This window comes from Anthonomus grandis, chromosome 1 (assembly GCF_022605725.1).
Source record: "Anthonomus grandis grandis chromosome 1, icAntGran1.3, whole genome shotgun sequence".
NCBI classification, from domain to species: Eukaryota; Metazoa; Arthropoda; class Insecta; order Coleoptera; family Curculionidae; genus Anthonomus; species Anthonomus grandis.
Window position 1 is genome coordinate 54,992,918 of NC_065546.1, and position 26,671 is coordinate 55,019,588.

Sequence of the window (26,671 nt, forward strand, 5' to 3'; positions counted from 1 at the left end):
GCTGAATTTTTATCTATTCATCTCTGAGCTCGTTTCTTCTTTTCGATATCCTACCTAACTTTGTTATGAATATTAAAATTACTCATGGCTGTACCTTCAAGTTGTTCATATTACGAATATTTGTATTGAAAAATATTTTATAACATGCAAAATTTTGATAATTTATTTATTTCTTGGATATTATCGAAACCATTACTTTCCAAAAGTTCAATCAGATATTCCAAAGTTTCTGAAATAAGAATGTCATCGAAAGAAATAAACACTTCATCCTCACTAAGATAAATTATTGACTTTTGAAATAGACTGTTAACTGTTTTTAGCCGAAAAACATTCATAACGTAATTTTAATATCTCTTGTAAGTGCAGATCCTATAGCGAAGACAATTGAGGCGTTTAGAATAAAAGGGGTATAAGTACAATTTTACTATAGATTACTACCTTATATAAAATGCTTCTACCAACCAATCTTTTTTATCATAACATTTAAATGCATTTACATTATATTTCTTTAATTGAACTAGGGAATTTATTAAACAAACTAAGTGCAATAATTTCGGGGGCGAAAATATATTGAGGCAAAATTGGGATTATTTCTGGTGTGTTGATGTATATCGTGGTAAGAAAACAACCAGACAGTCGCCCCTGTGGAGACCAAAGATCCTCTGCGAACGAGTGGATCCTCTCCACATAAGCACACCCTAAGACCAATAACGTTATTAATTATCTGAGAGTACGCTGTTGTAAGGGTGCCATTAGAAACAACTAAAAATTTCATAAAACAAATCTACTACTGAATACACTTTCCACATGAGCATCCCACTTTAAAGTCACATCCAAGAGAATACCAACAAATTTAACTGGTGATGTTGCACAGAATGGTATGCCTTAATGTAAATGTCAGGATCTTCCCTTGGTTCAATAAAAGTTGTTTTGCCTCTACTGGGCTTGCATATGTACATGTGCTTCACATTTCCCCATTGTAAAAACTGCGGTATCATCATGAAATAGCACAAAATTCCCTGTTTGCTTTTCAAAGCAGAGATCATTGATAAAAATCAAGAAGAGAACTGGTCCGAGAACAGAGCCCTTTTAGAGATAGAGCCTTTCTTCATAGCAGTCAAATTTATTTGTCTTTGTTACAAGTAGTGTTAGAAATCGAGATCTGTAGTGTTAAAGTAATATGTATGACCCACGTAAAAAAACGATAACTCACTCTTATAATAATTATGTCATTTGATCTTTTTTTTAATTGTTATTACAGTCAATGAATTTGTGTGGTGTTGTTTGTGCATCGACTTATTTAAATAAAAATTATCATAAAACAATGATTTCACTTAATGCGGTCCAAAAAATCCAAGAAGAATTGAGCAATCTAACTAAAAATATACCATATACCATAAAATGTTAGAATTATTAACTGGTTGGTTGTTATTTAGTGTAGAAATGAAAACACTTTTTACTAGACTACATTTGATATTGTATTAAATAAAAAAGAAAACGTTAAGAAAACGAAACAAATCGGCTACATATCTCTCATCCCTACCGCAGTTATATACTCGTGTTCCGCGCACATTACATATATTTAAACTGTCTAAAATTAACTAAAATAGAAAAAATCTCATTTTGCAATGCCGGTCTTGTAAATTGCAGTTGATTTAGGGATGGGCCCGAACCCTGGTCTGTTTTTGCAGAAGCATCAAATACGACTTGACATTCTGTTATTATACTATTAGGTTTTATTACCGCATGATGAGGTAAAAAATAACCTGTGCTTAAATTTAGTTCATTTTGTGGAATTTCTGTCATATGACCAAGTAATTCATATTCCTGCATGAAATCTATATAGTTTTGACGCAATACTTAATTTTACAAAAAAATTTCTTTCAAGGGAATAAAATCTTTTTAACGCCATTTCATGCGAATTACTCAATTTTGTCACCGATTCTTTAAAAGGTATTGTAACATTAAAACGATTGTCTAAATCACGTTTTGTCGTGGCTTCAAAATTTAACTCACAATACTTCTCTGCATCTGACAAAATTTTACATTTTGAAGCAACCTCCTCAATTTCCCAGAACATAGCTATTTGCTTTTCAATTCTTGTATTTATAGATAAGTAACTAACTGAACTATTTATTACTTTATCAATAAGTTCTGCAGATATGTAATTTCCAGCTATAACCCATCCTAATTTAGTTTTTTTGTAGAATTGGCATATTATTTCCCAACCCTTACTTATGTTGACTTGCTATCATTACAGATCAAAAAATATGTGAGCCTAAAAGCAAATCAATTTCACTAGAAATATTAAATGTTGGATCTGCCAACTCATAATTTTTTGCAATATTAAATATGTCCTTAGAAAAGGACACTCTTGGTAGACTATCTGTGATTTTGGAAATAACAAGACAATTTACTTTTGTACTATACATGCTATTGCATGATTGAATTATTGTTTATTAAGATTTATAGGATTTTTTCCTATACCATGAACAATATGATTTGTTTCTTGCATTTTTATGCCCACCTTTTTGCAAAATTCTTCTCGAATAAAATTGCTTGTTGACCCAGAATCAAGTAACACTCTAGCTGGTATTAATTTTCCATTTATAACAATATGACAACCGCAGTTGACAACAAAACACCTTGATTATCAGTCGCTCTCGGACTATTAAAAACTGCTGTGCTAGCATCAGCTACCATAGAGTTTGAGTTTTCCCCACTAAGTTCGAACGAATTATCAACCCTTTCATTTACTATTGCTTTAAGGAACTATTTTGTGTCTCTATCTGACGGACCACCGTACCTTTTCCATCCTTGGCTTTACCCTGAGAAATTTCTTTCGACATAACTATACCTACATTTGTTGCTGTTTGCCCTTGCTTCGTATATTCAATGTGACGCAGTATATTATGTGGCTTAAAGCACTTTCCACATTTTGGAGCTTTACACATTGGGGAAAAATGATTATTAGAAAAACAGTTTAAACAAAGCTTTTTATCTTTTAATTGAACAATTCTTTCACGAGTAGACAACTTTAAAAAATTTGTAAAATTCTGAATACCATGTTGGCCTGCACAAAATTCACATTTACTTTCTCTTGCAACAAACGAAAAAAAAACTTTTGTTTATTATGATTATTATTATTTTGAGTAAAATTACTTGGCTTTTTATTCTCAAAAAAATTATTTTGTTTTTGGATTTCTATTCTTTCTAACATTGAACATTTTCGAGTCAAAAATTTATTAAAATTACTCATAAATGGCAATTCTTGCTCATTTTTAAAAACTTCCCAATCCCTTCGTGAGCTTTGATCTAATTTTTTAGAACATATTTAATTATTAGAAATAAGAGTTATTATTAGAACATTTTTAAGTTACTTTTTAATGAATCTTGAAAATTTCTAATATCCTTTGAGGATTCCTTACTTATTTGAAGATATTCAATAATAGATTTTAAGTGATTGCAAATTATTAAAGATTTATTTTCAAATCTTTCAACCAAAGTGTCCCAAGCAACCTTATAATTGCCCGATATTATTTCAATAGACTTTACAACATCTAAAAGCTGTAGCTCAAGACTCTCAGGCAAGTGTAAAAAATTTTGCCTGTCATCTAGGACCATGTCCGAATCAACTACAGCCAGAAAGGGTTCCTTCCATGCAGCCCAGTCCTCATATTTACCATTAAATTTATTAATACCTAACCTAGGCAACACACTTGAATACATAATATTGGGTTGACTGCTTGGAGGAGAAAACTTTCATGAGAATTTATTAGTTAAATCAATTTCGAAAACGTATCATCCTTATTGGGAAACTTTCAAAATTGAGGAAATAAATAGAAATTTGTTATGTTGTCTTGCTTATTGGCTATTCTTTCGTTAAGGCTTTTAAAAATTTCCATTCAAAAAACCTATTGCATAATTACTTCATCAGGTTTTATTATTTAGGTGATACATGTTTCATCCTGGGGAGGGCATTATCAGACCAAAAATAAATATAAATTTAAACTTTATATTCATGTATTTTGGAAAATCGAGGGTATTCCATTTAACAAAAAAATACCCTTTTTTTCAAAAAAAAATCAAGATTGCCAATAACTATATTTTAGCTGAGAGAATTTGAAAATCGTAATTAAAAAACAGTTGCATGAAAAACATAAAATTTAGGCCATAAATATTGCGTAATGAAACATACCGTAAACCGGGGTTACTTTGTCACCCAGGTGTAACTTTGTCACGTCCAGTAGCGCGCCATTATTTTTTTTATGAAGGGAAAAATGTGCGGCTGCAATTTAAAACATAATGATAGTTCTTTTGTTACAAATCCAAGTAACTAATTAAACCATGAGGACCTACGAAAAAACCGCTGGCAGCCGGCCATATGCCAACTATAGCGAAGAAAATTTAGAAAAAGCAGTGGAGGCCGTTCGAAGTGGTACGAGCAAAAAATTAGCGGCCCAAACCTATAGGATCCCACGCATGACTCTAGGCACCCAAAGTCTGTTGGACATCCGACAGTCCTCAGTAAGGAAGAAGAAGGATAAATATCAAGATCCTTGGGAGTCGTGGCAGAATGGGGATTTCCACTAACAAAGGCTGTTATTAAAAAATACCTTGACAAAAAGGGTATTGTTATACCTGTATTAAAAGACAACACCCCTGGGGATGATATGGTTAGTGCTTTCATCAAACGAAACAATTTATCTGTTCGAATAGCCTCGAACATCAAAAGATCCCGATCCTCAGTGGACCAAGAGGATGTTTTGAAGTTTTTTGCAAATATTACACCTGCATTATTAGACTCTAGTGGGGATCATATATATAACTATGACGAAACAAACGTCACTGATGACCCCGGTGCTCGAAAAGTCATTGTTCCACGAAACTCGAAAAGGGTCGAACGTGTCCAAAATCATTCCAGGACAGCCATTAGCATAATGGTCTGCGTTAGCGCCAGTGGAGTCTTGTTGCCGCCCATGGTGGTATATAAAGCCAATAATATTTATGAAAACTGGTGTAAAGGCGGCCCACCAGGAACAGTTTACAAAAATAGTCCAAGTGGCTGGTTTGACGCCAACTTATTCGCGATATGGTTTAAGGAAATTTTACTTCCACATGTCCTAAGAACAAGAGAACCTGGAAAAAGAGTGATCCTCGTAGGAGACAACTTGGCCAGCCATTTTGCTCCAAGTGTCGTACAGGCAGCACAAGAACATGATATATATATGAGCCCGTTTCTTCCCAATGCTAATGCAACCATTAGATGTGGCGGTATTCGGACCAATGAAGAAGAGATGGCGTGATATTCTCGAAAGCTGGCGAAGAAGAAAGTCGATATCCTGGGTCAATTCCAAAAGAACAATTTCCCATTTTACTGAACAGACTTTGGGTGGCCATTAGTGACACGGTGTCGCAAAATTTAATATCAGGATTTCGCACCACCGGCTTATATCCATGTAATGCGCAAGAGGTTCTACGAAAACTTCCCGATACTGCTGTTCAGGAAAAAGAAATTGGGAGAACATTAGACGAAAGTTTAGTTGAGTTGTTAAAAGAACATAGGGGAGTTCAAAATCCCGAAAAGAAAAGAAAACGAGGAAAAAAAAATTGAACCAGGGCAAAATGTTTCGTCCATCACCTCCTTAGAAGTAGGCGAGAGCGCCATGAATATATCGAGTTGAATGGATAAAATGCTGCAAATGCCAAAAATGAATTTGTGGCATCTGTAATAATGATAGTAGGGATCCCTATTTCTTTTGTGATAGATGTGAAGATAGTTCGGATGAAGATCCCTATCATACAGACGAAGAAGACGAATATGTGCCTAACTAAAGTCTAGTGCCTTAACGTTTAGTGCCGTATTGATTAACCTCAGTGAAGTTTTTACTTTTTGTTTTGTTGAGTTTATGTTAAGTTGAATATTTTTGTATGTTTACTACAGCATTAAGGTTGTGTATCAAAGTTCTTGTTTATTTAGGCATTAATTGCCTACTACCTACCGATACCAAAATGTATGTATAAGTTTGTTTTCTATTTTCTTGTTTTGTTTACTAGAAATAAATATTTTTCAACTTTTGTATAAGCAAGTTGTTTATTTTTCGTGTTTTTCACCATTTGGATGTTAAAAAAAAATTAGGTACCTACCTATATGACACACGCCAATATATTTTAGCCTTATATCTGGGGTTTCTTTGTCAGTATAACGTCGTTTAAGGTGACAAAGTGTGACAAAGTAGCCCCAACCAAGGGGTTACTTTGTCACCATCAATATATTTTTTTTTAGCTAAATCGCTTTTTATAAAAAAAATTAGCATAGCTGTAGAGGATGATTTCGTCGGTATACTCATAATTTTTGGCCACCCAAATTCCGAAGGATACCGGAGTTACAAGTAAAAGTGTGTTCAAAAGGTGACAAAGTAACCCCGGTTTACGGTACTATTTATAATTACATTTTCGGATTTTATGGTCAATTCTAATGTTTTTTAATAAGAGTACTATATGTCGGTCTTCAACTACTACTTTTTCAAGTAATTAAGACCCATTTTTGGCTTATATTATTTAAAATTTCAATGGTTTTGAAGTACAAGCTGGTCACCTGCATTGCCTACATTTTATAGTAATACACATTAGTAAATTAAATATGTTTGAGCCTTATCGACGTAGATCAGATCAACTCGAATTCAGACGAATCCAATTTTGTCGGTTTTGATGAAGAACATATTATAATTTCCAACGGATTATACCACGAAACGAAAAAATCCTGTGGAAAAGACAATGATGCAGTAAGAGGTATGGGATGGTGAAAAATTTTTAATTATAGAGAGCGACACTGAAATTAAGAGTGATGTTGAAGCTCAAACTGTTGAAGACGCAAGTAGTTATCATCATAAGAACTTTGCGGAGACTAGGTCCCTGTAAAATGTTTACCTAATTTGACCAAAATCGCCTCACAATCGAAAAAGGTTTCGAGTGCAAAGTGTTAAATAAAAGATAAAAGCCTAAAGTGGGATCCTTTTAACGTCGGCAACTGAAAAACCGTTGAAGACATCCATATAGCACCTTTATCAAACAACACTTAGAATTGACCAGAGATTGAGTTTTTCTTGTAATTATTATTTTTTATGATTTTCAAATTCTTCCAAATATAAACAACAATTTGTTATATTAAACCTTTTGAAAACTACCAAAAAGCATAAAAACATGTCGTTTTTCCTCTTGGTGATGCTCAGTTTTGAGCCTCACTTTCCCTATACAAGGGTGGATCAAATATTAACCGACCTTTTTTTTTTAAATTTATTGCAAAAAGTTGTCAACAAAAAAGAAATTACATTATTTTTCTACATAGTCCCCTCCCTTTTGAATATTCATTGATTCAGCAGCAGTCGTACGAAGCGGTCGTGTTTCCACTCGTTGGCTCTGCCGGATTGATGTTTTGTTTTGTTTTGTTCTGTTTTGATTTTTTTTTGACGTTTCTGCTGTGCGTGATTCCTGCAAAAAATAATAGTTCCGCTTGACTGTTATTGTTCCTGATCTAAAAGTAGTTCCTGTTTAATACACGTGTTTTGTCAACATAGTTTGTTGAACCATCAAAACATTACGACGACGCGGCTAGTGTTTATTGTGCGCGTGCTACCTGTTTATAAATTTGTTCCCGCTTAACTGAACTTGACTTTGGCAATTAGCATTGACCCCTACATAAGTGTTTTTGTCTTTGAACTTTTTACTCTACAATCTTACATTTTTTATTATTATATATATTTTTTTCTTTCTTCACCTTAATAAAAAAATGGCTGAGTTCAAGTGTGATTCGTGTCAAAAAACCGTATCCGATAAGGATAAATATAAACTTCGTTGCAGCGGAGAGTGTCGCCGGAATTTCTGCATGAACTGCACCGGGCTGGACAAGACAATGACAAAAGCGCTTTATCAGCAGAAGTGCCACAATGTAAGATATTTTTGCAATGTCTGTGACTCTCCGACACTCAAATACTTGCACGACAAAGTCTCTCATCTACAAAAAAGTCAGATCCCCCTTGAAATTGTTGAAGCATTGGGAACGTGCCTAAAAAAGAACAACGAACTGTTCCCTGTATTATCTGAGATCTACGACATTCTGAGCTACCATGACTCGAAATGGAAGACCTTATACGATAAAATAGATGAAATTCATAGCCTCCATACAAGAACTCCTGAAAACGGAAAAGAAACCTTATTCCATTCCATCAGGGAAATGAAGCAAGGCATTTTTAATCTCTCGTCTATTCTACTGGATAATCATGGAGATTCTGTTAAGGTCCAGATACACGACTCATCAAGGGAAGAGCTCGCAAAGGAAATGGGTGATCTCCGAAAAAGTGTTAACCAAATGGCACTTTCCATCGACAATTTAACTTCTAAGGGAAACACGAGTAGTGGAAGTAGCCTCCTGAAACCAAAAAAATCCAGTTCAACGCAGACCGAGCATTTGGAAAAGCCTATAGATGTGAAGACTCCCATAAACAAAACCACTCCTCCACCTTCCAAATCTTTTGTAAAAGAGGAATGGGAATACGTGGTTGTGTCTAGGATCCCCTCATCCTATACAGCAAATCAACTTGCACACTACGTCAAGGAGAAACTAAAAACCACGGACTTTGTTAGATGCTTTCCTATGCTGAAGAACAAGGACTGTCCAGACTCAGACTTCAAAGTTGGCGTGCAAAAAAAGGAGCACCTAAAAACTTTAAAAGACCCAACTATGTGGCCAGCAGGTACAATTGTAGATGGCTACAAATTGAATGCTTTAACCCATCCAGATTCACCAACAATCCAAGATTCAGCCACCACCAGAAGCCACTGCTACGCCAGAGAGATCTTTAAGAATTGCTTCAGACAAGGAAGCAATCGTTGCGAGTAAGTCCCTTGCACGGAAACCCTCTAAAATAATAATAGAAAAAAAAACGATGAACGAAGACGAGCCCTTTATGGATCCGTCGACTCCGCCAATAGTGAGGCTGTCCCAAAATTCTGATCCTGAGAATAGCTTATTACTGTTGGCCATTGGCCATGTTACCTATTGGCCAGACTGAGGGACCCTTAATTTTAAAATCACTTAAAGGCTCTACCTGGCATACCTCCACGACCTGCCGGCGAGTACATGCTTTGAAGGACACACGAAAACTAGCATTAAGCTAATGCTTGCCGCAGAAGGACTTCCCACTGACATGGACTCCCTGAGAAAATTATACTGTCGGTTTCATAATGCCTATGGTATTGGTTCGGCTGAAGTTGAAGCAGACCTCTCCGCCTTTGGATCCATCTTCTCTTCAGAAAGACTCCTACGGCTCCAGAAAATTAGAGAAGGTCGAATTGGAAATTTTTTCATGCCGGTTTCGTAGAATGAACGAGGTCGGCTCTCTAGCCATTTACAAACGAAGCTTTCGACCTGCTGGTTGCTGCTGAATCGCTGCCCTCCAAGCTCTTCTTTCAGAGGCCCGAACAAGTAGAAATCACAGGGAGAGACGTCCGGACTGTAGGGAGGGTGTTCCAAAGTAGTCCACCCCAATTTGAGTATTTTTTGTTGTGTCATTTTGGCAGTATGCGGTCTGACGTAATCTTGGAGTAGGAGCATGTTTTTTACACTGCAACCACGTCTCTTTGATCGAAAAGACTGTCGCACTTTTTCAAGAAGGTCGGAATAGGCATAGGAATAGGCCGATCGTGAAGGAAGTCGATAAGGAGGATTCCTCTATAATCCCAAAAGACGGTCGCCATTACCTTACCGGCCGAAGGTTGCGTTTTTTGCTTTTACGGGACAAGGTTCATTTGTTCTCCGCCACTCCACACTCGCTCTTTTTGACTCTGGAGTGTAGTGATGGCACCAGGTTTCATCAACAGTCACTATGCGTAGCAAAAAATCATCTTCATTTTTGCATCGAGCCAAAAGACGCTCACATACTTGGAGCCGATAATTTTTCTGTTCCGCAGTCAGCAACATTGGAACCCACCTAGCACAAATTTTTCGAAAACCCACGGATTTTTTGATGATTGACTGGACGCTTCCATAACTGATTCCAAGATTTTCTGCATTGTAATACGGCGGTTTTTCAAGATAAACTTCTTGACAGCGCCTTCGTTCAAATTTGTGATGCTTGTCCGTGCGCGTCGTGGATGGGAGCTGTTTTCAACCGAAATTTTTTGTGCCATACTTCCACTTGAGTTTTTAAGAGAGTCGATTCCCCAAACTGAGAGTTCAATCTATTCCAAATTTCGATGGGCCCGACATTTTCTTTCGCAAGAAACTTGATAATATTGCGTTGCGCGACACGCGGATGGACTTTCTGTTCATTCATCGCAAAGGAGATTAAATTACTGCGAACAACAGTCGGTATTGCAGAAAAGTTCATTTCGATCAATGACATACATAAATTACAGTGACTAAAGATCGGTTAATATTTGATCCACCCTCGTACACGCCACTAACAGTATTTCTTAGCTTATCACCAAATATTGTTCCCACCCGAAACCTACACATCTAATATTTCTGGCAACTAATAAAATCCGCCTTACTGATCTTATAACACTTTTTAATAATATTCCGAAACTATTCCAGATACTACGCTTTCAGAGGCAAAGTTTACTTGGCCCACTCGATGGGAGGCACGTCGTCTCGCCCCACGAACATTTCGACCACCGAGAGCACCGTGACCACCACAGTAAACGGGGCCAGGCGACCCGAAGATAATATTTTATTACATGACAGGCGTTAAAATCCGAATTAGTACAATTTTATTTAATCGTACTTATTAATTAAGGAGCTTTTTATAACGTTTATTTGTGATTCTAGTCATATATGTATACTTAATTATTTTAGATAAGGATTGTTTAGTGTCCTAAGTCACTGTAGTCTTAGTTTCGACTTCTATGATCAGTCTCACTGCTTTTGCTAGAATCTTACTGTATCACTTAAGATTTTTTTTTTGTATGTCTACTTATTAAAGCTTTAAAGGTTAGAACGAAATTTTATCAAAAATAAAAAACTTTTAAAAAAAGTTTAAGGTTTATTTAGTATGGACTTATTTACACTACATTATCAAGGAGGCCTTAAAATTAGACTAAACATACATGACGGGATCCTCATTGATCGATTACGAAAGATAAAGTAAACTCCCACTTATATAACCAATGAAATAAACCAGTTTATAAAAAGACAAACGATTAAAAAAAATCACAGACCAAATCCTTAAGCGAACGAGTTCTCGCCGTCCGCGCCCGCACCGTCGGCGTCCTCCAGCGACGAGAAATTAAGGAAATGTGCGGGTCTGTGCACCTCGTGGTAAAACTCCTTCGGATTGGCCAGTTGCAGTTCGTATTTCATGCCCGGATCGTGTCTTACACCTGTAACATAATTGTTTATTTATTTAAAAACGCTATATACAGTGCATCCGTAAAGTAGCGGATAAATTCAATAAAAAATGAAATGGACCGTTTCTGAAAAAAATGCCCGAACCCGTTGATTTTAATATTTGAATTAGGGTTTTTCTGCGTGGAAATTAAATACACTGGGTGGCTCAAAAAAAATATATGACGTACTCTAATGTGAAAAGAAATGACATATCTGGTTTTTTCCCTGTACCCTTCAAATGAATTTGAATATAACTGAAATTGAATATAATTAAAATTTATTCATTTTGAAGGTTTTTCAATTTATTATACTCTATTTCAGAAGTGTATAGAGCAATAAACTGGGGAATTCCGTTCTGTTTGGCTACATTTCGTGGTAGTTCATAGGCGCAGGTACTTATAATATTTATGAATTTAATTTTCACGGATTAAATGACTTTATTTTGAAAGAGATTAAATACTAAATAAATACTTTTAATCCTTTTGTATAGGTACCTATCTTTTAACGCTTTGTAACATGCAAAAATGGGGTCAGGTAATAATATATACAGACTATAAATACTTTTAAATCATATTTTAAACGTTAGTAGTCACTGCTACGCTGTAGTGTAATCACAATATTATTATCCCAATATTTAAAAAATGGAGGTATTCAGTCCAACGAAAAGATGTACTAAAAATTCTCCACTATCGCTGAGTGAAAAAGTTATTATTTTAAATGTACATGATTGCATAAAACACGATTACCCTAGTTTTACTGTGCAAGAAATTGTTGAAAAATGTTCTCGAATGAGTGGAATTGGAAAGTCCACCATTTTCAAATTGTTGCGGGAAAGAAAAGTAGCAGGTCAAGTGGAATCTCCCAAGCAAAAGCCAGGACGACCTACAAAAGTCCTTGATGAAAATGCTAAATGTATAATTCGAAGAAAAGTTCACTCTTTTTATTTTAAAAAGGAAATACCCACCCTAGACAAAATTTTAATGGAGCTTGGCCGAGTTGACAGTATTCCGTTGATAAGTAGAAAACTTTTATGGAAAACTTTAAAAAATATGGATTTTGCCTGGGAAAAGCATAACCGCAAAGGACTTTTACTGGAGAGCGACGAAATTGTTTGTTGGAGACGACAATACTTGAGAAGTATCAAGCAGTACCGCAGGGAGCAAAAGAAAGTTTTTTATCTTGATGAGACGTGGATTAACGAAGGTTATATAGTCCACAAAATGTGGCAAGACAAAAATATAACCAGTGCTCGCCAAGCTTACATAGAAGGCCTGTCTACGGGTATTAAAGTACCTTCGGGAAAAGGAAAAAGACTTATAATCACACATATTGGAAGCGAAGAGGGATTTTTAAAAGAAGGTCTGCTAACCTTTGAGTTGACTCGCACAGGAGATTACCATGAAGACATGAACTCAGACGTTTTCGAGGACTATTTTGGTGAAATGATAAAATTTCTTCCGGCTAATTCGGTGGTGGTTACGGATAACGCAAGCTATCATTCACGGCGAATAGAGAAGACGCCAACTTCAAGTGGGAGAAAGCAAGAAATTATCGATTGGCTGACTGCAAAAGGTATTGCGTTTGAAGCAAATTTGATAAAAAAAGAACTGCTGGCAATAGCAAACTTACACAAAACTCGTTTCATGAAATACGCCGTGGAAGATATAGCCGAAAAATATAATATAACTGTACTGCGCTTACCGCCATATCATTGCGAACTAAATCCTATAGAACTGATATGGGCGCAGGTAAAAGGATTTGTAGCAAGACAAAACACGACTTTTAAAATGAAAGATGTTAAGCTACTGTTTGATCAAGCCATTAAGAAAGCGACACCAGAGAATTGGCGAAAAGCAGTCCAGCATGTAATTAAGCAAGAGGACAAAATGTGGAATCTTGACAACCTCATCGATCAGACAGTCGATCCTTTAATTATAATGTCAAGAGGTGATGACAGTTCGTCAGATGACGAAGAAGACTACAATCTATTATAATTTAAAATTGTTATACACTGTTCAAAAAGTGCCAGATCCAAAAGTGACATTTTCAACTGTTTTACTCTACATATTATGTTCAATAAATTTGTGAAAAAAATATATTATTCCATTTAAACAAAAGTAACTTTCTAAAATAAAATAGCATTTAAGTACATTAATTATAAGGTAAAAAACAAGTCCCAGTTGCACGCCTTTGGCGAACCGTTTTCAATGTTTATCAGTGGGTAACAATGGGCAAAACTCATAAATTGACCCAAAACCGGGTGGCACTACCTGCAATCAACGAAAAGAAAGAATTTTACATTGAAACTCTAAATACCCAACTAAGGTAGTGGCATAAAATATTGGTGGTTCACCAGGTACCACTTTTGCATACCTAATGAGGTTTTATTGCTCTACACACTTCTGAAATAGAGTATAACTGGTTCATTAAATGAAAAGCATTTTTTTTGTATATTATATGATCCCAAGTCGAATGCTTTTGAGAGATCCACAAGCCTTGCAATTGCCATTTGATCATTATTTAAAGTGAGTCAAACAGTCTTGAAGAGCATTAAAATTATGTAAATATGAAGTTAAACTTACCCATAAAGTTATAATTCCATGGTCCTTGCGATGGTACCATAAAGAATCCCGTGAACCTGTCCGAGAGCAACATCTGAACTTTCTCGTAATGACTTGGCAAGTACCCCTTGGGGTTGTTGCCCTTATCGGTGTTCTGTCTGCCCCATTCAAAACCTGACGGGGTAAGTTTATAAGCCGTTAAGGAACAGGAACCTGTAAACAAATAAAAAAACCTTAGCGAAACGTGTAATTAATTATCAATCCACTCACCAGGCGTAAACGAGCAAGTAATAATAACAGTTTTCTCCCCGTCCCAGGCGGGATTATCGGTCATCAACTTGGCGTGATTGGTGATGTCTTGGGGCGAGAGTTGCGGCAGCTCGTTGGGCTGCGTGTGGATCCACCCCAAAGGTTCCATGTCCTTCAAAAACGGATGGTTCGGCGGGGTGTTCGGTAAATGGACGGTCTGATGGGTACCCCATTGCGGCGGCAGCACCAGACATCTCAGCTCTTTTACTTGCGGATTGTCCGGGGGACTTACGCCGTATAAAAAGGCGCAAATCTATTGGGATGATTGGTTAAATATTTATTTTAGTTTGCGGAATGTGAGTAAAGTAGGCTTATTGAGTAAACCTATACTATGGGTATAATCGGCTCGTTTAAAAAAAAAAGAAAAATTAAATCCTATTTTTACTTTCCATACCAATGCATAAAAATTAATTAAGACTCATAAAACTAATTAAAACAAAAAGAAATCAAACAATTCAACATAACATTTTTATAACAGGATTACCAAACTGAGACCTAGTGTATTTTGCAAATTGTTTGAAAAACTGTTTCTACCGTACTGCACCAAAGCAAGACACAGATCAAGATTAAAATTAAAGTGCCATATAAGTGGACATGTTAATTTCTAACATTTACCAAACCATCAATAAGCTGTCTATTTTAAAGGATAATAAATTTTTTGATCCGACTTTTAACCAATCCCAATGAGTTGCTACCTAGAATAACACCTCTCATTTCTACTGGTAAGAAATTATAACATCTGGTAAGAAGATAAGTAAAACAATGTTATGCCCTATTGTCTTCCTAGCTGTAGTGGTTTGTGAGGAATTCTGTTGACAAATTCTTGTATTATACTGACGGGTAATTAATGAAATGTTTGACTTATATTTGTTAAATATGTTAAAATATAAAAAAATATTTGACGAATATCGAAAATTTTTCTTTCACTGTACAGTAGATCTGAGGAATATAGTCAAGGCTTTTTATAAATTATTTTAATGATACTGTTCTGAACGATTTCTAGGCATTTTAAAAATACGTCTCTAGCCCCTCCCCATAATCAACCACAAATTAATTATGTCTGTTTAGAACCCTTAAAAAATTAAAATCATTTAGTCCGGCAGTTCCAAACATTCAAACAATTGAAACATGAGGGTCAAACTTTTTTTTACTTTGATTTCCTATATTTTGGCTTATAAGCTAGTCTACTCTTAAAGACTACAATTTATATGTGTTTTCCTAAAATTCCAGACATTTTATTGAAGCTTAAATAAACATTTGAGTACTACTGGTTTCTTGGGAAAAAAATCGAAAGTCGACCAAATGTTTTCAAAAAATGTGAAAAGATCTTATAAAAATAATTACAATTCCAGTAGTACCTAAATCTTAAGATTAAAAGTATTTAATTGATTTGTCTTCAATTTTCTCTTTAAGAAAAATATCGTCGGCGTTAAACTGTTAAACTGCTAACTCCGTTTTCTACCATTTTACAGGAAGTTAAAAAAACATTATAATTTTACAATTTACAACATAGTTATTTTTTGTTTCCAAAAAATGTATTGTATTGTAAGTGAATATTTCTTATAAATAAATTATACGAAAACATTTTTTTTTATTAATTTATTGGGGTTTAAAGGAGATATAGCAGGTTTTTTTTTTCAGTTTTATTATTTCAAAATCAGGAGTTAACAGGTTTTCATAACGTTTGAATAAACACCATCATTATTTTTTTTTTTTTTTTTTTTAACAAAAGTACAAAAAAAAACATTCTTTGGTAATAAGGAAAATATGAACAGAAAATCAGATCTAAAAAAATTTCCTATTTTGAACATTCTAAATCACTAAAATTAAAACACAAAACAAACTAATCACGGGGAATATTGTCATAAAACTCATGGTAGTCGACAGTTAGGGTTGCTTTTAGGAATTGTGGGTCATTAAATTTCCTTTTTGAAATTTTACGTCTCTCAGTATGAAGTTGATTTAGACTATCAAATGGACAGGAACTTACATTTGAAGATTTTCTTTGGGGTAATATTTGCCATGTATCTTCAAAACTTAATTTATAAAATATACCTCCATCTGGGATATATTGCAATGCTCTAATCTGCGTTACCTTTGCCTCACCTTTATTTCTTCCTGGACGGATACTTTTGAAGAAATCAATTTTATCAAATTTTTTAAAAAAAGTGACGTTAAGGTAATTTACTTCGTAAGGGGTAGGAATTTTACGAGCATTTCTACAAACTTGTATATACTCAGCGGGTACATTGATATTAATTTTTTTAAGCGTCGTTCTATAGTAGAGTGCATCATATCTGCCTCCATTTGAGTATGCCCTACTTCTAAATGTAACTTCTGAATGTTTGTGTAATTGTAATATTGAATTGTTGAGCAAAGTTCAAAAGTGCATTACTTAGTAAAGCGTTCCGATTTTGGTAAGTACATCCATCTGTGTATATTATTATATTTTAATCATTGCTTTTGTTTACAAGAGGCATTACTGTAATTTCAAGGAAATTACACCAAATAGTTGCAAATTCTTCAGAGTTCACACCTCCTTCAGTTTCGTTCCACAAGTAGCAATAACCATTCTTATTTATTATATTGTAGAAACATAAATTATGAACTTGCAGTTTTGTCCTATAATACAAGCTGCTGACATTTGACTTTGGTGACATTAGTACAGCTTGTAAGTCAGCCGTAAATACAAATGAGTGCTTTTGTTTATCACTCTCCTTTTCCATTCGAGCTTCATTCTTCCGCTTGATATATAAGCTAAACTCTTCTTCTGATAGGTTTCCCAGTTTGAAGTAAGTACACTTTTCACATTGGTCTTTCTTTGGTGAGAACAATGCGATGTTTCGTGTATTTAACTCGTTATTAAAAATGGTTATCGATAGTGGCTTTAAACTTCGATTTTTGCACCAGTCATTTTCATAAAAGTCGTATAATGCCTTTTTCGAATGCCATTCTGGAAGGAGGTACTTCTTTTCCGTTTGAGATTTGCAGTAATGTCACTCAAGTGAAGGCATGGAATCTAAAAACTCAAATAGTTTTTCTTTGGCATCTTGAAAAGGCTTAGCTTTTTTCTCACTGTTTCTACGTGAATAAGGAGCTTCCTTTGGTGTTGATATATTCTTCCAATTTAACACTGATCATCTTCCAATACCCAGTGTATTTAGGAACATTAATCGGCACACTCGTACCAATTCATCATTTATTTTTAAATGATATTCCAATGTTTGTCCTCTTCTAGATTCGTCGGGAATATTTCTTTGTCTTTGTCTCTTTGGAAGAATATATTTAACTAAACTGTCAACGTATATCTTTTTTTTTCCCCACGCCAACTGCCAAAAGTAATTAAAAATTGTTTTTCTGTCAACTTCTTCTATTGATGCACATCTAAGTATGCCTTTTGAAGTTACTGGACACCTGCACTTCACACAAACACCTCCACTGATTATTACTCTTTTTTCTTCCCAAATATGGTTTACCTCTCTCCCGTAAAAGTATATTTTTATCAATAAGCCAAGATTTATCAATCTGGAATCTTTTCTTTCGTTTTTTGCTTTTTTCTGGATAATTAAACGCCTCATCCGAGTCAGAATGGTCAGAGTAGGGAACCAGAGGATGGTTACTCTGATCAGAATCCGATATTGAATAGTCAGGATCTAATTGATCTTCGGCCAAGGATTCGGAATCTGTTATACCTGCTTCTATAATATCATGGTTCTTTTTCGTACTGTCTTCGGCTAGGGATACGGAATCTGTTGTATTTGATTCTCGAGTGGGTCAAGGATTCGGAATTTGGTGTACCTAATTCTAGAGTGTCTTGTTTCTTTTCTGTATAATTTACTTCCGACTTAAGCATCCCAGAATCTGGTTCCTCGATCAAAGAAAATAGTGTGATATCGTCATTTTCTATAGCAAAAGGACAGTCTATTTGATGCAATGTAAGAGTCGAATTATCGTATGAACAATCCATTATATTTATTTCCACATCAGGTACTGTAGTATAACTGGCAGTGACAGATGTTTCCAAATTCAAAACATGATTCAGCGGAATATCCATATTTTCTTCACCAGCAGATAAAATACTGTCGACATCGACAGCGTTAACTAAATTATCTTCTAAGGTAACATCATCATTGGGTTCCGTAAAGATATTTTGAGCCAGTTGTACTATTAGCCTACTGCGATCGGAACAACGATCCATCCGTAATAAAAACAAAACTCCCTAACATTTATGCAACTCAATAGTGGGTACACAGTATTGGTATTTAAAAACAATAAAAACATTAACAAAAAAAAATAATTTAATTTTTTTAAGAATTTATAGTTTTTTTAAACTTCAGAGTCATTTCAAAGTTGATGATTTCCTTTTAACTGGAATCACCCTGTATGAACTAACTGACTATTAAATTTATATTTAGGGAATATCATCTAAACCGGAGAACTATAATTGAGGCTATGAGTGCAATATCGGACTAACCCACAAAAATTCAAAATCAACCGTATTATAGAATATTATCCGTCAAGTTAAAATCTATTTATTGCACAGTGAACCAAACGACCTATTCCCTTTCGTTACGAGATGGCAGCACTAAACTGGTTATTGAACTTTATTATTAATAAAAGTTTAAAGAAGCAAAGTGGACTATCCTCAGTTAGTCCACTGTGCTGCTAAAAGTAAGAAGTTTATGTGCTAGAGACACCCTAAGAAAACACACTGAACTGGCAAAAAGTGGAAACGCAGCGGTCATCTGTTTTGATCTAATGAAGACTCTTCCTACACATGTACTTACCACAGGCAATTGTTACTATAAAAGGCAGTTATGGACTTACTGCTTTAATATACATGCTATGGGAAGCAATAATTCGTTCATGTTTGTATGGGATAAAAGTATTGCTTCGAAGGGGCCGCAAGCGGTGGGATTTTGTATTTTATATTACATTAAAACTTTATTACATCGAAAAGACTTATAATGTATTCTGACCAATGTGGTGGTCAGAATCGTAATATAAAAATGTCATTGATATGTAACTATATTACTGCATCTCCATTATTTACTATGGAAGAAATAGATCATAAATTCCTTGTAAGTGGTCATTCCTATTTACCATGCGACCAAGATTTCGGAATCATAGAAAAAGAAAAGAAATTCCATCCACATATCTTTATACCTCAAGACTGGCATACAGTCATAAGACATGCTAAAAAAAATCTTTTTACCATAATAGAAATGGATACTCGAATAATGAAGAGGTTTATTTTAACACAGTAAAATTAAGGATCTGCCCCTTTTATACCCAAATGGTAATGCCATTAATGAAGCTAAAATAAAGATCTCCTTGAGTTAATGGAATTCATCCCTTGTATATACCAAGATTTTTATAAAAATCTGAGGTCATCCGCTCAAGCAACTGGAGGTGAAGTAGTTGGCCCAATTGAGGAAGAACAAACTTTACGTATGTAATAACTACCTACTTAATAAAAAAATAAAGTTTCTATATTTTTTTATTTATTCTCGTGGCAATACGAGTAATACAGGTTTTGACGTAATACTTATAATAGCTTAAGTTATAGTAACCCATTAAAAAACCCAATCAATTTTAAATGCAGAGTGGACTAACCCACATAAAAAAATCGAATATTAGCCATATCCAAAAATTTAAAATAAATTCCGCAAATATAAGTAACACTCAAGAACATTCAATTAATCCGATCTACAAAAATGTCTTTTTAGAAGGGTTTTGCGCACTCTCATTTTCGTATTTTTTTAAACCTATTTTTTAGCACTTAATAATATTGGGGTTAGTCCGTTTTTGCACTCATAGCCTCAATTATAACTTTAAAAATGTAATTATAATCCAAATAATTAATAATGCCCTTAAGGATTTACTTACAGAAAACCTGTTATGATCAAGAAAAATAAATATAATGAAATTGGAAAAACTGCTAACTCCATAATATTCGTAATAGGCTATTTTTTATAAGTTATAATAATTATAATAACAAATAAACTATATTATAACATGAATGGTACTTACCTTTGGCCGGTTAATGCTTTAGAATTATTCTTTAACTACTATTATTTTTTTACAAAATTCGTATAAACAACGGAGACACGTGTACGAGTGGCAACAGGTATATTTATTGTGTAGTTTAACGCATGACAGCGGATTTTCAACGGCGAAAAAATTAAACAATAAGGAAGCAGTTTTTCGTTTGCCCGATTACTCGGGTTTAGAGTAAAAAGTTGATGTAGCCTTTTTTCGTATAGGTGTAAAACGGAATTACGCTTTAAAATGTATAAAAATCAGTATTTGGCCTAAAAATGGAGTTAGCAGGTTAACGCACTTAGCCGACGATATGATTAAACATTTAAAAGTTGCACTGGTGTTGCCGGGATGAAAATGCCAAAGTTAGTTTCTTGTGACTTGATCTTCAATTGTTTACAATAGAAATTGATTATGCTTCTTAAATCGTAAAAATTAATTCGTTAAAATTCCGTATTGAAGACGAGATTCTACCAAGGCATAATAAATTATTTTTAAATGCGAAAAGCTTAATACTCCATCTAAAAGCTTAAATCTACATAATAAAGATCTTAAGGTATTTGCAACGTTTTGTACATGAATATTCCACTTGAGTTGTTCATCTATGGTAATTCCTAAATATTTTATGCTAGGTACTGCTGAAATATAAGTTATCTTATTGTTCAATTGAATATTTAACCTATCATAATTTGGAAGACCATCTCTGTATGATAAAAAACGCAGAAATTTAGTTTTCTCATAACTTACACTTAATTTTTTGCACGAAAACCAATCCTTCTGAAATTCTTTTTACATGGAATCAGACATGGATTATGACAAGGAACTTTGCTCTTTTACAGTACTTTGTTTTTGAATTACACTCAACTAACAAACTGCATTGATATTCATGGGCATTACCAACTCACGAAGAAAAACCAGGAACCTCAAAGAGAGTCTCTTTTTTCCCTTGAATCGAAATAAAAATTATTTACCTGTGCTCTTAAATCCGATATAGTAACGAACTTTTTGAGAACGTTCTTAGGCAGAATATAAGTGTAACCGGTTTCTTTAATATCGTCCGAGCTGACGTAGATGTGATTCGTCCTAAAAATTGTCAATATTACAGAACCTATTCTTCAATTTTTTCTGTTAACGGAAACTTACCGGAGATGTAAATTGGTGGCGGATATCGCTCGCACTCTCCATTCGGTTTTGCTGCTGAACGTTTGCGTTTCATAATTACTCGTGGTGCTCGTGATAATTTCGTCTCCATGTTTGTTCACCGTTCTTGTGGTGGTCGCCGTCAGTTGGGATTGTTCTTTGGTCTGTTTCTCGATTTCGGCGATTTGTTGACGTTGAGCCGACGGCGCGCTAATTTCCATACCCAGGATAATATCACGGATCTCCGATTGGGTGAGCGAGGCCACGTTTACACTGAAAGATTATGCCGAATTTATTATAACTGGTTAAAAACGAAAACGAAAGTTTGTTAGGGTCAATAACGATACACGATGGTGTAGACTTATTTTATTTTATATTTTTATTTATGTTAGTGTGAGTCAGTGTGTAGTTTTTGTATTTAGATAGGTCTGATGATGCCCTAAAGCGGAGATAGACGCTTGATTTATAAGACTTGGACTTTGAGCTTACTTTCTGCCCCTTTGGTCATATATTTAAGTCTCTTTGAGAATAATAGATGATTATTTTGAATTATAATTCCTTGCCCGAATGGGTGAAAAATGCAGATGCACTAAAGAGTTTTAATAAAAATTTTATGGTGTATTTAGGGAACTAACTATTAATTATTAATTATAATTACATTAAGTATAGGTATTATTATTATGTAATAGCTTAAATAAGAGCAATTGGACCATGTCTATGTAGTTTAAGAGATACAAACTTTGATGTAAAGAAATATTTCATAGAAATATATCAAAGTCATGATTACTTTAAAGGAAAATAAACAGGTTTAAATTAAGGGATTTCTTTTTGAGTGTGATAGTGTAAATTTAGAACTGTTATATCATATTAACATTATATTATCATATAATCTGGATTAAAAGACAGTATCTTAGAGAACCATGGATGACTTCTTTGAAGATTTACAGAGTCGACTGGAACGCCAAATTTTGTGCGCTATTATAAAACTCGCTATAATATCCGTGTCGAAAGTTTTTTTTTAAAGGAGATTTACGAATATAGCAAAAACATACTTATTTGGACTTATTTTTTAAGCCGAACCTCACAAAACAAAAATACTTAATAGTAATCATTTAAACCTGAACTTACTTGTTCTTTTTACCATAATCGGCCAAAATAAGATCCTTAAGTTGCACCTCAACCTTGATCCATTCGTCGTCCGATAACGTGGGCCAAATATGATGCGGCTCGGTAATGGTCGTCTTATCCGGTTTCAAAATCACTTTCGTTCGTTCCGTGTTCACGTGCAACGCCCTCAAGATCAAAATTAACCGCGAGAAGGCCGTGTACGACGAGATGGTCTTGAGCCAGTCGTCGTATAAATTGAACAGCACCATTTGGGGCTCAGTGGCTTTCAAGATCAGGTCGCCGAACTTTTCGATTTTCAGGCAGGCCTGGAAGGGCAGCTGCAACTCGGAGCCCTTGATCACGATATTGGGGAAGTCGAGCAAATGCACCTCCAGGGGGTCCAACATGCCCTTACGGGTTACTATGATTTGTTTGGGCTGTTCCTCCACCGGGAGGGAACGGATCAATGCGGCCACTTCTTCGGCCGTTTTCCATTTGGCAAGCTGGAAATTTCACTTTATTTTACCGGATTTGAAGGGAAAGATTTATTATAAATGTTTATGCTATAACTTGGATATTCTATATATAATTCAAATTCAATGTTTTATTGTCCATCAGGAAACAAATCCTAATAAAAAAACAATTATTGAAATATTGCCAGATAATGCAATAATTCAATAACGTACTATTCAATAATAATAATAATAATAAACCTTTATTTACAACAGGCAACTTTCTCAATAACAGGAAACAGTTGCAAAATAATGAGAAATATAGTTTAAAGAACAAAAAATAGCAAAATAAACCTAGAAAAAAAAAGAAAAGTTACAATCTCAAATATTATCCAAAAGAAAGAAAGAAAGAAAGAAAGAAAATGTGCTATATTACGTAAGACAACAAAATCTTGTGTACAAGCATCCTAAAAACTAAAAAATTCCAAATTCACTTTAAATTTCAAATTTCAAACAAACATAACATCTAAAACACTTTACCATAAAATTTACACACATTACCAAAATTAATCATAACAAAACAGATTGAGAAAAAAAAGCATCTTTTTGATAAATTTCATTAAAAAATAAGTAAAGCTGTCAATAAAACAAAATTTAGAAGTAAATTAAATTATTTAACAGGAAACAAAACTAAAACACTAAAATGATGTCAGAGCACAGGTTAAAAGGTATCATTAAAAAAATCGTCAAGGCTATAATATGCCCTGGATAATAAAAGTGATTTTAATTCCTTTTTGAATCTCTTAACTTCTAAAATTTGTCTGATACATAGAGGAACATGGTTGTAAATTTTTTTGCTAAGGTATATAAGTGAGTTCTTGGTGAGGGAGGATGTAGGGATTGGTAAGGGAAAATCGTTAACCTGGCGAGTCATATGACCAGTGTTAGAGGGAGGTTTAGGACATTTATGAATAATAGTAGCTGTTTCTAAGATAAAAAGAGAAAAAAGAGTTAGGATTTTTTGAGATATAAAGAGAGGTTTACAAGAATCTCTTAACCCAGCGGAACATAGGTATCTAACTGCCTTTTTTTGAATCACAAAAATTATGTTTAATAATCCCTTGTTGCTTAAACCCCAAAAAGGCAAGCCATAACGAAGGTGGGACTCAATAAGAGAAAAGTACACTGAACGTGCAACTACCCCTCCCAGCTCATGCCCCGCCATTCTTACTGCAAAGCATCCAGAGGATAATTTTGATGCAAGATTTAGGATATGATCTTTGAAGCGAAGGCGACCATCAATGGTAATACCAAGGAACTTACAGCTTTCTTTGTTTTGCAAGGGGGAGTTTTCACTAAACATAAGGCCCTGAACGTCACACTTAAATCCCATAATAAAGGTTTTGCCCACATTAAATACAAGCCTGTTTGCAGCACACCACTCCGATAAAATCTTAAGATCCTTAAAAACCTGGGCTCTAACATTATCAGAATCTCTATGATTCCATAAAATGGTGGTATCATCAGCAAACTGAACCACTGCAGTTTTAATGAACCCAAATCATTTACATAGAGCAAAAATAATAGTGGTCCTAACACTGAACCCTGAGGTACTCCAGTTTTAAGGGATCTGGAATCGAATAAACATCCAGATACTGTAACTCTTTGGGTACGATTAGACAGATAGGATTCCAGCCATTGCAATGCCACACCTCTAAAGCCATAATTATTGAGCTTAGACAGCAGTATTCCATGATCTACACAATCAAATGCCTTGGATAAATCGCAAAACACTGCCGCCGCGGACTCTCCAGAATTTAAGGACACATAGACACTCTCCAAAAAGCCGAAAACAGCGTCATGAGTCCCTTTTCCCGTTTGAAATCCAAACTGATTTGCAGATAAAATGCAATTATGTTGCAAAAAAGATAAAATTCTGATTTTTGCAAGTTTTTCAACTATCTTGGAGAGGGTAGATAATATAGAAATTGGACGGAAATTACAAGGCTCACTCACATCTCCACCCTTATAAAGACGGATAACCACTGCCTCCTTCAAACATGCTGGAAAGAAGCCATTATGAAAGGAATTGTTTATGGCAGAAGCTAAGGCATTCAATGCTGAGTCAGGCAAAAGGAGTAGTAATTTTGATGATATTCCATCAGCTCCAGCTGATTTATGGTTTTTTAAGCTTTTAATTGCATCTGTAACATCAGTAAGGCTAACAGGATAAAAGAAAAAAGAATTTTGAACTGACACTCGTTGAATATAATGCAAAGGATCAATATTAGTATTCACATCCTTGAGCAATAAATGAGGAATATTACAGTAATAATCATTTAAACTATTTGGTCTTACTTCTGGTTCTGAAACTTTCTTGTGAGAATGCCTGAAGTCATTTATAATTGACCAACATTCTCTCTGCCTATTTGAGGACATATTCAAGCGGTCACTATAATATTTAACCTTAGCTGCTTTTATCGTCTTTCTGTATAGACTACGATATTTCTGATGATAAAGAATAATGTTTGCATTAGTTGTAAACTTGCACAGCTTAGCCAAAAAACGGAGGTTTTTAGCTGAAGTTCTGAGGCCTGCTGTGACCCATGGTTTTCTATTTTTCATTTTAAGCTTTTTTTTAGGAAAACACTGATTGATCTTGTCACATAGCACATGAAATAACAAAGTAAACGGGTCAGGAGCCATTTCAACTGCATTCCAATTAACCAAAGCTGCAGTAGAAGAAAAAGCATTAAAATTTGCTCTGCTGAAAATTCTTCCTATATAATGAGATGAAGGAAATACAGTGTTGCATGGAATCCTAGCGAGAATGGCTTCATGGTCAGAAATACCAGATGAGAGTACTCTACATGACACATCATTTAAATTTGTACACAAATAATCAATAGTAGTTGCAGATGAGGATGTTATACGTGTGGGTGAAAGAACATGCATCTTCAAGTCATAAGATTCCAGTATACTTAAAAGGGATGTATGATATGATGGCAAGCTTACATCAGTGAAGTTAATATTAAAGTCACCAGCCAATATAACTATGGAGTGTAGAGACAATTGGGATAATAGAGAATCAAGTTTGTCCAGGAACATACCAATATCTCCTGTGGGTGATCTATAAACACAAAGAACATATAAATTAAATCGCGTACAAAAACAAAGGGAGAATTCAAAAACCTTCTCCAACAGAAAGCTATCATACTTATTAATTTTACAGAAAAAAGCTTCAATTGTTTGTTTAACTAAAATAGCTGTTCCTCCATGTATGGAGTGTTGCCGACAAAAAATTGATATAGGAATGTAATCAGATATTAAGAAACATTCGTTAGGCTTTAACCAGTGCTCAGTTAGTAATACAATATCAGGAAAATCACATGAATCAAGTAAAAGATGAAGCTCGTCCATTTTATTTCTTAGAGACTGTATATTTAAAATAAAACTACTGAAACTTTTCGCATGCTTATTTTCAATGTTATTTATAGAATGTGAGTGAGCTTCATCTTCTGTGTATTTATCTATAAAAAAGAATCCCTATTACAGTCAGTATCTAGAAGTCCAGATTGATTACTTGGTTTTATTGTGGACACATTTTTTGATGAAATGCTACTTTTGAAATGTTTTAAAATATGGGGATACAGTAATGATGCCAAATCTGATCC

General features: G+C 34.6%; 2 protein-coding genes across 5 annotated transcripts in view; one reads left to right on the forward strand and one right to left on the reverse strand.

Annotated features, from left to right (window-relative positions):
• Positions 1-11,045, forward strand: part of LOC126745737 (G-protein coupled receptor Mth2-like) — a 50,000-nt gene extending 38,955 nt beyond the window's left edge. For 3 of the 4 annotated variants that reach the window (XM_050453733.1, XM_050453728.1, XM_050453720.1), the window contains exon 7: positions 10,595-11,045. In XM_050453733.1, coding sequence (XP_050309690.1) covers positions 10,595-10,751 — 157 coding nt within the window. In that variant the 3' untranslated portion in view covers positions 10,752-11,045. The remainder of the gene's footprint in view (positions 1-10,594) is intronic. The other variant, XR_007663670.1, reaches the window with a different exon arrangement.
• LOC126745673 (pre-mRNA-processing-splicing factor 8) overlaps positions 11,023-26,671 on the reverse strand; it is a 95,485-nt gene continuing 79,836 nt past the window's right edge. The window contains exons 22-27 of the mRNA XM_050453635.1: positions 22,567-23,048; positions 21,442-21,711; positions 21,270-21,381; positions 14,218-14,509; positions 13,969-14,160; positions 11,023-11,379 (exon numbers count right to left, since the gene is read on the reverse strand). Coding sequence (XP_050309592.1) covers positions 11,225-11,379; positions 13,969-14,160; positions 14,218-14,509; positions 21,270-21,381; positions 21,442-21,711; positions 22,567-23,048 — 1,503 coding nt within the window. The 3' untranslated portion in view covers positions 11,023-11,224. The remainder of the gene's footprint in view (positions 11,380-13,968; positions 14,161-14,217; positions 14,510-21,269; positions 21,382-21,441; positions 21,712-22,566; positions 23,049-26,671) is intronic.